The 13,737-nt window shown below is 46.6% G+C and overlaps 1 protein-coding gene across 8 annotated transcripts in view; it reads left to right on the top strand.

Moving 5' to 3' along the window:
- SYNE2 (spectrin repeat containing nuclear envelope protein 2) overlaps positions 1-13,737 on the top strand; it is a 280,177-nt gene that overhangs the window by 264,822 nt on the left and 1,618 nt on the right. For 6 of the 8 annotated variants that reach the window (XM_074327378.1, XM_074327379.1, XM_074327382.1 and 3 more), the window contains 12 exons: positions 74-256; positions 1,703-1,840; positions 2,698-2,892; positions 4,197-4,479; positions 5,015-5,083; positions 5,982-6,121; positions 7,955-8,066; positions 8,793-8,995; positions 9,974-10,174; positions 11,077-11,205; positions 12,353-12,544; positions 13,350-13,436. In XM_074327378.1, coding sequence (XP_074183479.1) covers positions 74-256; positions 1,703-1,840; positions 2,698-2,892; positions 4,197-4,479; positions 5,015-5,083; positions 5,982-6,121; positions 7,955-8,066; positions 8,793-8,995; positions 9,974-10,174; positions 11,077-11,205; positions 12,353-12,544; positions 13,350-13,436 — 1,932 coding nt within the window. The remainder of the gene's footprint in view (positions 1-73; positions 257-1,702; positions 1,841-2,697; positions 2,893-4,196; positions 4,480-5,014; positions 5,084-5,981; positions 6,122-7,954; positions 8,067-8,792; positions 8,996-9,973; positions 10,175-11,076; positions 11,206-12,352; positions 12,545-13,349; positions 13,437-13,737) is intronic. The other 2 variants (XM_074327381.1, XM_074327380.1) reach the window with 1 other exon arrangement.

The raw sequence follows: 13,737 nt of genomic DNA, 5'->3' as shown, positions 1-13,737 counted from the left end.
ATTTGGGGTTTGGAAGGGGGTGTCCTGGCACTCTGCACGCTCTGACACTGATGGGCTCTTTGGTGTGATGCAGGCCTTCCAGCGGCAGATCCATGAGAGGCTCACTCAGCTGGAGCTCATCAACAAGCAGTACCGGCGGCTGGCCCGGGAGAACCGCACCGACACAGCCAGCCGACTGAAGCAGATGGTCCACGAGGGCAACCAGCGCTGGGACAACCTCCAGAAGCGGGTCACAGCCATCCTGCGGAGACTCAGAGTAACCTTCTCTACGTCATTGGGTTATTTGTAGATGTTCAGGGAGAAGTGATATGCGATATCACCCAGGCTTGTAACAAAGCAACGGGTAGATTTCATTGAAGGCCTAGGCTATTTTAGCATTCCATCACAGCCTTCCCTGTCTTTTGTTGAAGCCCAAAGCTGCCAGCTTTTTATTTTTTTAAAGCTTTCTTTTGCCTAAGAACAGGCTTCTTAGGCAGAGCCTGTTTATGTGATTTATGTTATCAAACACATCTCTTTTATCAATTTCTGTAGCCCCTGAACATAGGTGTGCACGTTAGCTCAGACTGTCCCAGAGGTGGGCGGGGTCATCACTGGGTCTGAACCTCCTAGCCTGGAAACAGGCCCTTTTGGCCCATCTGCCTGCTTTTCTGTGTCTGGTTTGTTCCGGCACCATGAGGGACATGGACAGAGCCCCCTCTGTATTGTGGAGGTTAGGGACAGCGATTATTGTCTGAATTTCAGAGCACACTGACAAACCTCAAAGGTTGGGTTTGATTTTTTTAATGTAAACATTCACCTTAGATTTCTGTAATTCAGAAGGTGTGCTTTGTCAGCCTTTGTGAGTCCAGGTGTAAATTGCCAGGAGCAGTGTGCATTGTGTTTACAGGAAGTAATTTTAATACCTGCTTCTGTTCTTAGGGAAGAACGCTCTTGAAACCATTCTAAGATGAAAATCTGGGCTGTTTTGGTTTTTTTTAAGCCTCTCAGGAAGAAATTGGCGACTTTTCCAGACAACCCCCCTTGCATTAATTTCTTTCTCTCCTGCTGATTTGTGACCAGTCTAAACCCCCATTTGGCACCAAATGCTACATTTGTCTGAGAATCCGCTGCCCATCTATGAGGCGGTAACCCGAGAGGCATCCTTAATTGGAGGTGATGAATCTCCTCCTCTGGGTCATCTCTGAGGAAACACAGTCAAAATGACATCGGTGAAGGCACTAATCCAGGCTCAACCCTGAGATCAGTACTTTTCCATCTTGAAGCTACTAACTCCTTCTGTCAAGCAAAAGCTTCCACTGATGGCTGATGGGTAAAAACAGACAAGGTGCCTGGCTTGGACTTTGAGGGGGTTCTTCAAAGGACACGCTGGGAAAATCAGTGGCTTAGACTAGAGAATTACAGAATTTGAAATGCTGAAAAGACCTTAGAGATCATTGTCAACATTCCCATACCCTCACTTGCCAGGGAAGATAGTGAAACGCAGAGAAGTTGGGGAACTTGTTTGGTATCGCACAGCCAGGGCCAGACCCCGCCCGGCTCCCGCCCCACGCTGGCCCCTGAATGCCTGTCGGGGTCCCCACCGGCAAGTTCCTCTCTGAGTATTCCAGGCACCCTTTCCTTTCAGCCAGAAGTGACCGTGCTGTCTACCTGAACTCTCGTTCTGCCATTCACATAAACGTGATTTTTTTCCCCCTTTCTGCAGCATTTCACCAATCAAAGGGAAGAATTTGAGGGGACCAGGGAGAGCATTCTGGTGTGGCTCACAGAGATGGACCTGCAGCTGACCAACGTGGAGCACTTCTCCGAGAGCGACGCCGATGACAAGATGCGCCAGCTAAACGTAAGGCCTGCTTCCGTCGCTCCTCTTAAAAGAATGCGGCTTTGCAGAAGAGAGCTGGCCAAGCACAAATTTCACCTGATACCCTGAGAGCAGATTCCAGAACTGTTAAAGCAGCCAGGCTGCATCCACCTGTGTGCAGCTGGGTTACCACAAGCAAGGATACTGTTCCTTCCAGCCATGGGGTCATTGGAAGGAGGCCCTTTTTTCCTCATTGTTATTATAATCACCCAAGGAGAGAACACCCTTTAGGTTCCACACAGAAGTTCATAAGATGCTGTTTCTCCAGCACTCGGGTTTGAGTGCAACATGTGGTGTGGAAGGAGAGGAAAATCTGTATCAAGAGTGGGGCCAAGAACAGATACCTTGTCTCCCACTGTTACAAATAATCTGTAATACCCTTTAACCTCATCATTCCCTCCTTGGATAGATTTTACAAGACGTTGAGAAATGGGAATTTGTCTTCTCTAATATAATGGCACTAATGAACATTATTACATGCCAGCAGAAGCAAATTCCCATTGGTGACTTACTGTGGGAAATTTTCTGTTTCCGCCAAGTGTCAATAAGACAAGTTCTCTCCCTCCCATCCAACAAGAGTAAATGTCCATCCATGTCAAACTTTTAGAATTATTTTATTGGGAAAAGCCAATGCCCAGAAGGGGGAGGAAAAAAACACGTACAGTCGTTTTAAATTATTAAATCTTTGTCTCCTTGTTAAACATTGATGAGTGCTAGGTGAAGGAACAAAACAATGACATTTTGGTGCTTTCTCTGAGGTCTTGTTCTAAGAAACAGACATTGTCTCAATCCTCAGAGAAATTTTCTTTCTTTGAAATCCTTTCTCATATTCTATATAGGGTTTCCAACAGGAAATTACGTTAAATACCAACAAGATTGATCAGCTCATCGTTTTTGGGGAGCAGCTAATTCAGAAGAGTGAGCCCCTAGATGCCGTGGTGATTGAAGATGAGCTGGAGGAGCTGCACCGGTACTGTCAGGAAGTGTTTGGCAGGGTCTCCCGGTTCCACCGGCGGCTGACCTCCCATGCTCCGGTAAGGGGAATGCCATCCAGACGACTTCTGTGCCATCAGACTTGGTGTTTGACCAGACTCATTGTGGAATGGTTAACAGTGATTTATGATTAAAAAAGCTATGTTGAATTTTATTTCCACTCTTATTAACATAGAGCCACAATTACTTAGAAGCTCCCATGTCCCAGTAGCAAGGATGGCACTTCCAAAAGTTCTTGTCTGTCTTACATGTTTTCCAGATGTTCCTCAGTACAGGGTTTTTCTGGCATGTGTCAGTACACCTAGAACTCGTTGATAACTGTTCTGGTTTTGCTAACAGCATTAACTTGGGGATGTATTGGCATTTTCCTCTACCTTAATGTCTGGTAGCTTTTAACATTGGAGCCTTTCTGGTGCTTCATTCTCACCACTGAAGTGGCAAAAGCACCAGCTTTTGAAAGCATCTGTGATGTTTCCCTTGACAAAGGGGCTTTTTGGGAAATTCAGGTGGAGTTAAGACCATTATTCAAAGTTCACTTCCTTTATATGCCAGAAGCTTTAATGATGACCTTTGATTAATACAACTGACCACCTTTTTTGTGTCTCCAACTGGCCAACTTCAAACATAATTTCTTTTTCGGACGTAGCCTTAAAAATTACCTACATTACTCTCATTTTTAAAGATAGCAATTTATAGTCATTTTTCTTAGATAGTCATAAAACACAGGGAAAATAAGATTCTGTATTCTGAACAATAAGTTAGGGATAAGAAAGAAAGAACCTGGTACATATGGTCCTTGAACGTGCCTCTTATTCAGAACATTCTAATGGCCTTAAAAAAAATATTTTGATTTTAATTTTCTGATCTTTGGATGAACCTACCATTTTAACCATCAGTGAAACTTGGGCCTCTGTTTTCTTCTAGATAAATTTGTTTAATATTGATTATCAAATTTAAGCTTTTTTTCCTAAGAGAGAAGTTAGAGTTTTGGTAAATACAGATTCTAGGCCCCATACTACCGTGTTTCCCCAAATATAAGACCAGGTCTTATACTAATTTTTGCTGCAAAAGATGCATTAGGTCCTATGTTCAGGGGATGTCATCCTGAAAAATCATGCTAGGGCTTATTTTCCGGTTAAGTCTTATTTTGGGGGAAACACGGTAGATAGTCTAAATTGGAATAGCCACACACAGGGCCTGCAACGTGATTCTTTTTAAAGCTTCCTCAGCAATGCCGGTAGTGGCCATTTTCAGGAACTGCTGGACAGGCAGACTTCTCATGCTCCTCATAACTGCTATAGCCTGTGATTTGATTAATTCTGAAAACCAGATACACCCGTTTTAGGGCTTGGAAGATGAAAAGGAGGCATCTGAGACTGAAACGGACATGGAAGACCCCAGAGAAATCCAGACTGATGCTTGGCGTAAAAGGAGAGAGATCGAGGAGCCGTCTTCTCCTCAGTCCCTTTGCCATCTAGTGCCCCCAGCACCGGGGCCTGAGCGGTCTGGCTGCGAGACCCCTGTCAGCGTGGACTCCATCCCTCTGGAGTGGGATCACACAGGTGACGTGGGGGGCTCCTCCTCTCACGAAGAAGACGAGGAGGGCCCATACTACAGTGCACTGTCAGGTAACGGCCCAGGTTTCCAGAGCCCTTGGAATTGGCCCATTTGGCTGTTTTTAGCACCTTAGCAGCATGGCCAACTCTTGATGATCAAGAGTCCAGCCTATGGCTGACCCAGGCTTTCAGTGGCTTCCTGTGTTCTGTCCTGCCCACTTTGCACTTCCCTGAGAGTTGGCTCACTCCTATTACAGGCGGGATGAAAGTGGAAAAATGAAATTCACATTGGGACGTTAAGGCCATTCCCTGATGGCTCTGGCTTATCAGTGAACTTTTCACTTGCATTTTTCAGAGTATCAGTAGAGTCAGTGTTTCCATTCTCTCTGTGCACTTCCCCTCCCCCACCACTGCTTAAGACAGTCAGGAGTTGGCTGAAAAAAATCCTGGTTGTTTTTTTTTTTTTTTTCCAAGCTTTTTAATAAAACAGAGAAATGGTAGTTACTTTTCTCCTTCCAGTTGACAATGTTTCTACTGTTTTAACTTAATACTTGGGCATTCATCTACAGACGCCTGCAGTGAGGAAAATGACATTATTCTTTTTCAGATGTAGAAATCCCTGAAAATCCTGAGGCATATCTTAAAATGACCACAAAAACTTTGAAAGCGTCTTCTGGTAGGCCCCTGCCCGTGCATGTGTCTCAACATGGCAGCATCCTGTGGCGCACGCTGCATCCTAAACCTCGCTCCCATGTCATGTCTGACCTCTGCCTTCTGTGGACACCATGCGCCTTGGTCTCTGTGTCATGGTGTATTTACACTGCCGTACTCACACATACCTGCGTGCTCCCTACAAAACCCCACCCGGACCAGAGCAGTCGCGAGGCCATCCCCTCAGGCCTGTGCAGATGGGAATTTGTCATGGTGCCTTGTTAAATTTTTATTTTCCCTCCATCTAACTCGAGTCCTTCGGCTTGGGCCAAGCTTTCTTCATGGTGGCTTGGTTTGGAACTATTTCCTGCTTATGGTGATTTCCTGGGAAGAGGGTGGGTGGGTGGGTGAGTGAGTCGGTGGGGGTAGAGGTTCTATTGCATTTCCGCAGGAGAAGAAACCTTCCTTTACTTGAGTTGCAGCTCTAATCATTATTCCCTGCCCCATCCCATCTGTAGTGAGCAGCCCTTTGGTCCCCAGGTCCATCCTGATGGTCACTATTCCCCTCGCTCCTCACAGGCTTTCGGTCCTCTTGGCTCCCAGACCCAGCTTGCTGCCAGTGTCCCTACCACTAGAGACCCTGGCTCCAAAACGCCACTCATCCCGCAGCAAATCATATGTTTGTTGTGCTCCATTGTGAACCCATCTAGTAAAGGCCCAGTGTTGCTCAGTTGCATGACTCATTTCATTCCCTTCTGGGCCATACTGACATTTTGCAAACATGCATGCTTTGCAAGGAAAGCTGCAGAACTCATGTTATACTGTAACCTGATGCCATGTTACCCATGACCTTTTTGTGTAACTAAACATGAATCCTTTGGTTAGAGAGAATGGGCTTTCACTTGGTATTTGTTTTGTTTCAGGTAAATCCATTTCTGAGGGCCACTCGTGGCATGTTCCTGACAGTCCCTCCTGTCCCAAGCATCGCTACAAACAAATGGGAGGTGATCGGAATGTACAACCCATCCCCTCAGATTCCAGCACCCCTTACAAACCAGCCTATGTAAGTCTTGACCCCGCTGGGAATATAACCCAAGTGCATGAGTAATAAAATTTTTCTAGAGAGAGATTTTGGTGGATATTGCGTGTGCTCACTCCCCAGGCACCTTTTGAGTTGGTTTTCCCATAGTGACAGTATGTCTGCTGAGCAGTCCATACTTCATTAGAACCCTGGCAAGACTGACTAGAGTTAAAGATAGGTTTCTGGCCAAAAACCATCTTTGTGTGTGTTGACATGATATAACCGTGACTGTTACTGTTGAGTCAGTCATCCGTGCAAATAGTGGAGAAGCGAAGTAAGTGCAGGCTTTCCTGGGCTCCCAAACCTTGGTTATATTTACCTTTTGGCCACACATCCTATTCTAAAGATTATGACTTCATATCCAGAATGGTTTGACGGTGTGCTGGAGTAGACATGGGTTTGACTCCTAGCTCTACCAACACATTGCTCTAGAGCCGTGAGCACTTCGTCCCTGCCTCCGTAAGTCTTCCTCACCGGACAGTAAATGTACCTGACATAATTGTTGTTAGGATTCATGGGTATGAAGGTATGAGGAAGGCCCGCAGAAGTGTCACCGTTATTAGAACTACATACTACTGTGTATGTGGCTTGTTATTTATAATACTGACTATCCCTTCTTAGTTACATTTCCCTCAGGCAACATGAGTCCTTGGCATGCCTCTGGCTACGCAGCTGTTGGTGGTAGCCAGCCTAGGATTTAACGCTGGCCCCAGATCGTTCTCAGTACAGAGAAGTAATGGCGAGCGCGTTGAAATTAAAACGTCTTGTGCATTTTTAGTGTCGTCTCATAGAGAAACTAGAAGCAATGTAAGCATCCCTGGATTAGTCCTCAAAGTGCCCTCTGTGTCTAAGAGTGAATATTGCTAGATAATTGGAGTTTCTGCCTATACATGGTCAGACCCGAGTCATTTGATAGTGGACTGTCCATGCCCAATTCAGAACTCTTCTTTTACTTAGCAAGCAGGTGTCATTTTTAGTGTCTCTCTCGGGTGCAGAATAAGACCTGACAGTCTGAGGGAGAGACCCCAGCACCTCTGCTTTATATCCAGGGCCGTGTAGTTTGGCCTTTCCTGTCACTTGTTCCTCATCTGGCCAGTTCCAAAAACTCATCCCTTTTGGGGGTCTGAAAGCAGGCATGTCACCACAGAGCTGAAGGCTTTTTGTTTTTGTTTTTTTCATTCCACACAAATAGGACATATGGACACAATCCAAAGAAAGCCTGGCTTTTCTAAAAAGGATGCATTTATTTTTGGAAAGGCCTGAGATAATAGCCCAATCAGCTCTGTGATGACAGAAGAATCAGTTTGTGCAGTGGAAGATAAATGCTTCGTAATGAATGACCCTAGGAGGCAGCTTTGTCATCTGTGTGTTTCCGATTCCTGGTGACAATGATGCCCACCAGCTCTACAGAGTGACTAGAAGGGATAACTAAAACTCTGTAAAACACTGTGCAAATATAAAAGTGCTTACACAATAACAATCTGGTAAGCTCAACAGTTGTTTTCTTTTTTGCATGGTTCTTTTGAGGAGTGTTAGGAAGCCTCAAATTAAATCGGGCCATTTTATTCCCAGTACAGACATCTCGCTGCTTCCCCCTCCCTCGGCCTTTGCTGAGACTTTATTTCTGCCATCAGCTCTGCGTGCTCATAAAAGCTACCCATACGCTCATGTCCCTCCACTACCAGCAAGTTAGCCTTGGAAGGAAGGGCTCCCATATCCTCATCTCTTACTTGTTAACAGGAACCAAGAACCAAGACACTCTTCAGAGAGCCTTTAAAATTGATAGATGATAACATAAAAATTGGCTCGTTCTAGGTAAAGCTGCTGTCTCCAGGCACCGACGGTGGCAAAGAAGGCCCAAGAGTCGTGAGTGGCAGCCCACAGCAGGACGACGAGGCACTGGCCAGCCCGCCTGGGCAGCAGTCAGGTACAGTTAACTCAGGCACTTGTTCAAGAGAGGTAGAGTCTGTATTTTGGGTAAGGCAGGAATTTAAGTCATTGCTTGACAGAACATTAATTAGGAATTGGCCAACTGCATAATTCACCAAAACTACTACACTTTACCCGACAGCAGCCAATGTTATTTTAGAATCAGCTGACTGGTGTTTATGAACAAATTCCCAGGCTGTTCACTTTACTTTCAAAACTATTCTTTAAATATTGACAGAATGAGACTCAGATGAAGGGCATGTTTCAGCGACTTCACTTGTACGTAAAAGTGATGATCAAAGAGTTGTGTCAGGTGTCTCCTTGTGAGACCAGTTCAATGATTTACAAAAGTCATTGCTCGGCTAAGTCTCAAGTCAAGCTGACAGCACTGACTTGATTATTCATGGACCAAAAGAGAAAGCGCCCTAAAACCTGCATGAACTGAAATGCTGGACTTGGGACCAGAGCTCACTCTGGCATCGTGCTGGGCCTCCCACCCCGAGCCCTGCCTCATTCCAGCCTTGGTGGGAGTATGGTGGCACCGGCCTTGAACCAGAGCCAGGGAAACGTGCCATCCCATACTGCAGGGGAAGGGACAACCCCCAAACACGGAGCTCTGGCAAGGAGCATCCCTTACAGATCTTATCACCCTGACCCTGAATTAGTTGGAGGCAGAGAAATGTTTATGTGATTGCTTCTTTCTATTGGCGGCTTTTTATTCCAGGTGCTTTTGACAGATGGGAGCTGATTCAAGCACAAGAACTTCACAAGAAACTCAGAATAAAACAAAACTTGCAGCAGCTGAACTCTGATATCAGCGACATCACCACCTGGCTGAAAAAAACTGAAGCTGAGCTAGAAACATTCAAGATGGCAGAGCCTCCCTCTGATATGCAGGAAATGGAACTCAGAGTGAAGAGACTGAAGGTGAATGGGGGCCGGGCGAGAGGAACAGAGTGCGGTGCAGATGCTCGCTCTGCACATCGCATCTGTCGGGGGGTCCGTGGCAGCTTGCACGTGGTGCGTGGTGGCCATCGGTCTCTTCGTTTCACTTCTGTAACGGGCAAGGACACGGACGCTTCATTTTCATTCAGAAGAGCATCTACAAATGGTCCCAAAGCCCAGTACAGAGCTGGGAGTGGTGTCCAATGCTAGAAAGATCTGACTTCAGAGGCCCCTTTGGGCTCTGATGGAGGTGCTAGTGGCCACTGAGAGGTGGCCTAAAAACACCCTTCCTATCTATCTGTGGTCCAGACTGGTGGTGGCGACTTGAGGGTGGAGAGGTGGACCAGCTCACCTACTGATGAATTCTGTGGCCTGATCTGGTTATTCTACTTCGTGGTTAGGATTTGTCACCGGCACAATCAGCCCTTGCCCCACTGGACCGCCTGGCCAGGGAGGGGCAGTTTGGGCCCTGCACTTTGGGGGGCCCTGAGCATGAGCCTACACCCCTAAGAGGACCCAGGGTAGGGGCTTAGGGGGATCTAGTCAGTCTTCATATTTGTATTTTAGGTTTACTTGTGTATTAATCTATCTAACCATTCATCCTAAGGAATAACACCTCTGTGATACCAAGGGGCAAATGCAAGATAATCACATGTACTTCGTCTGGAACACTTTTAAATTGGTCCAGAAATGTTGCCGAGCCAACCAGAGCTCAGCAGGGTCCGGTTGAGTTGGCCGGCCAGGAGACAGGCCTCTGCCCTCAGCTGGCCAGCCAGTTCACTGACCTTGTAAGGCAGCTCCCTCACCTGACGCTTCCCAGCCAGTCACAGGCGAGGTCACTCTTGTTTCTGTGGTCACAGCTTGGAGAAGTGTTTGGAAGAGCCGTTCCCCGCTGAGGTTCAAAATGAACCCACAGCACTATCTTCAGAGTAACTCACCCAATCTTTTCTTCTGTGCTAGGAGATATTAAAAGCCTTTGACACCTACAAGGCTTTAGTGGTCTCTGTCAACCTGAACAGCAGGGAATTTCTGCAGACCGGGGGCGCCGAGTCCAGAGAGCTCCAGGATAGAGTCGGCCAGCTGAGGCTGCACTGGGACACAGCGCAAGGCGCAGTGGACAGCTGGAGAGAGGGCTTACAGCAGTCACTCATGCAGTGCCAGGTACGCCGCCCACAGCCGGCACCCCAGGCCCAGTCCCGGGCACTGCCAGGCCCACGTGGGTGGGAGAAGCAGATATTTTTATCATTGGGCTGCTTTTGTGTAGCCAAATATGGCTTGTGTTAGGAAACGTGTGCTTTGCCATTTGTTTACAAGGAGCCCCACCCCCCACCCCGCCAAGCCCATCTCCTGGTGTGTTGCCCAGGCCCATTCCTAGTGTAAGGACTCCAGCAAGCAATACAGTGGGTCAGGAATGCCACCCCATCTCTGTCCTTTTGCCAGGAAGGCCACATAGCAGAGTGATTAAGAGAACTGGCCCTGAAACAAGGAGCAGTTTAACCAGCTCTGCAGCCTTAGGAGCTGTGTGACTTAGGGCAAATTGCCTAGACCTCAGTTTTGTCATCTGAAAAATGGGAATAACTTTACTGCCTACCTCACAGGGGTCTCTTTAGGACTGCATGCAAGTAATCTTAGCTCAGCACCTGACACACAGTAAGTGCTCAGTCCCCGTTAGCTCTGACCCGATCTTAGGGAACGTGAGCCCCCAGCAAGCGCACATGTACCCCTATCCCAGGGCCACAGCCTGTGCTATAGGGTTGTCTCCCTTAGCCATTGAATGCAGCAGATTGGTCACATAATTTGTGTGGTCTTCCTATGTAATAGCGAATGGGGCATTCTGGAGCCCCACCTTTCTGTCAGTACCTCACTTGGCAAAATTCATCGTGACTCCTGGGCTGCACCAAGTACACTCTCCCTCCCTGTTTACCCTTTTCCTTGTTTTGGGGCCCTTTTATTCACTGGATAAGGCAAGAAGGGCAAATGAATTTGATGGACTAGAAACAGCAAGCACACCTTCCTTCTTAGCTTTATGAAAGGTCAATGCTATAATGTGTTGTTTTTTTAAGGACTTCCACCAGCTGAGTCAAAATCTGCTACTGTGGTTAGCAAGTGCCGAGAGCCGGAGGCAGAAGGCTCATGTCACTGACCCAGAGGCAGACCCCCAGGTTCTCCTGGAGTGTCAGGAAGAATTGATGGTAAGTTTCTAGTTCCTAAGGGTTTCTCACTATCCCTGGCCTGTCAGTACTTAGCCTCAGCTGCGGTTTCTGGGAATAACAGTGTCAGTGTTGTGCTTGGCCTCCTGTCTCAGTGGGCACTTCCTGAGCGTCCCTTTGCAGTCCTGAAGCAGGATGACCAGGGCTGAAGGGCCATGGCCAAGAGCAGGAAGTCAAAAAGACTCAGGAACTGGGGACAAAGATGTTTAGCAGTGGCCTGGGAAACTCAGGCCATTTGAAGTTATTTTTTTCCCCTTGTGAATATCACTCATTTCAGGGGAAATATGGTGCTCACTTGTCCGCAGCCATGAGGAGCTATGTGCGCTTTCCATATCCACTATAGAAAAGTCTTACTTCTCGGAGGGTGATTGTGTTATCAGATATTTATTTCATAAGCCAACATGAGACCTTACTTGCACTCAAGGTGACATTTTTTATCCATATATTTATATGTGGTTTAACTTTCAATATTTTAAATTTTATCAAAATGCTGGTCATTGTTCCAAAAAAACAGATTTTTGTTCTAAAATCTTTGTAAAGCCCACTCTGCAGAGCAGCACGATCCCATCGAACTTCGTGATGATAAAAATGTGCTATATCTGCACTGCCCAATATGATAACTACTAGCTACAAGTAGCTCCTGAGCAGTTGAAATGTGGCCATTGTCACTGAAACTGATCTTTTTATTTCAATTTAAATTGCCACATGTTGTCTTAGTGAGCAAGATACACCTTCCACAATATAAGCAGATTTCCCGGATACCTCTATACTTCTAAATAGTATGCTTAAGCTGCTTTTTCTCAATTTATTCATGTTAGATTTTTCCCTGACTTCCTGCCATTAGTGGATAAGGGCACTTGTCTTTCCTCGCTTCTTTCCTCTAACTCCTCTAGCATCACAGTTGTCTCCAGAATGAGAAGGAATAAACAAATAGGGGTAGGGTGTAACCAACTTGCTGTCTATCCGATGCTAGCCTTGAGGACAGGCAGGTATGAGAAGTAGAAGGTTCCAGAGTTGGAGCAACATCCACCATTCATCCCAGAACTTTTCTAGCACTGAGAGAGCCTCACTGACCACACAAGCTTCCTTTTTGACAAACAAACTGTTTCACACACGTTTTTGTTTTCAGCAACTAGAAAAGGAGTTAATGGAACGTCAACCTCAAGTAAATGCCTTACAAGAGATTTCAGACACCCTCCTTATGAAGGGGCGTGGAGAAGACTATATTGAGGCTGAAGAGAAGGTACACGTTATCGAGAAGAAACTCAAACAGTTACTTGATCAAGTGTCCCAAGACTTAATGTCCTTGCAGGGAAGCCAGGTGAGTCCCTTGTGGCTTTTAAATATAAAGATGTCACATTCGATGCAGATGGGAAAGGAGTGCTGCAGCCTTGCTGTGGGAGGGAGGCCGGAAGCCCGCCCTCCAAGTGGGGTCTCGAGTCAGACCCTTTCTAGCTATGTGGCCTTAGAAAGTACATACGCTCTTTAAAGCCGTTTTGTCGTGTGTAAGAGGAAGATAGCAAGCGTCCCTTCCTATTAGTAGGGCTGGGTTATGAAAACAGTTCTGTTCCTTCTATCATTTCTGCCTTCATGCCGAACAGACTGACTCAAGCCTTCACTTTTCTCACATGAAGTATTTTCAAGTCCTTTTCTCTATCCTGGTCACTTCCACGCTCTCGTTTGTCTACTTTCTGCTCTTTAAAATGTGTTCCACCTCAGAACAAAGGGATACCCAAACCACAGCCCCTCCATTCTAGAGTATATAGTTCCTCATGTACAGCCAAGACTAGATAGTATCTTGATGGCCACGTGATCACATAAGCACATCAGCTTTCAGCTGTTTCTGTCCCTCTTGCTCCTGCTGAACTCAGTCTCCCCCAGTGTATGCTATGGGTTTTTAATGCAAGAGACCGGGCTTGCCTTGTTTACATTCCCTCTTGTCTGAAAGAGTCCCTGTTGAAGTGGGGACTGAGAGCAGCAGGAGAGCCCCCTCTTCAGGAAAGATTTGAGCTGGGGGAAGGGAAGAGCAGTGCAAATGAAGAACCTGCATCAAGCACGATGTTATGCTCTTAAGACTATTCAGAACCTTGTTTCCCCGAACTAAATCTTTGGGGTGTGGCTTTCAGCGCCCAGACCCATCTCTGCTCGGCTTGGACGAGGTAGATGCTGGAGACCAGCCTCCAACAGCATCTGTGCCAGCTCCCCAGGCAAAGGTGAGCGCCCCTTTCTGCTGCGAGACCCACACTGGTTTTTTTTAAAAACTTAGAGGTGACAGGAACCTGGGACTGCAAGGCTTCATTAGATAATTCATGGTAGCACAGGATTTGCTTCAAACCGCTGGCTTACTCCTACGATTTAAAAAATATATATATATGGGTATATACTTTTAAAGATCTAACTCAAAAAGCTGTCTTCTAGTCAGCGTCTCTTCTTTGAAACTGCAGTAGGTGAAAGGTAGGGGCCTGTCTAGCATTGTTGAAGGGGTGTCCTGGTCTCCCCGTTAACAGGTCAACA

This window comes from Rhinolophus sinicus, linkage group LG03, assembly GCF_036562045.2.
Source record: "Rhinolophus sinicus isolate RSC01 linkage group LG03, ASM3656204v1, whole genome shotgun sequence".
NCBI lineage: Eukaryota > Metazoa > Chordata > Mammalia > Chiroptera > Rhinolophidae > Rhinolophus > Rhinolophus sinicus.
This window is presented reverse-complemented; position numbering and strand designations above follow the sequence as displayed.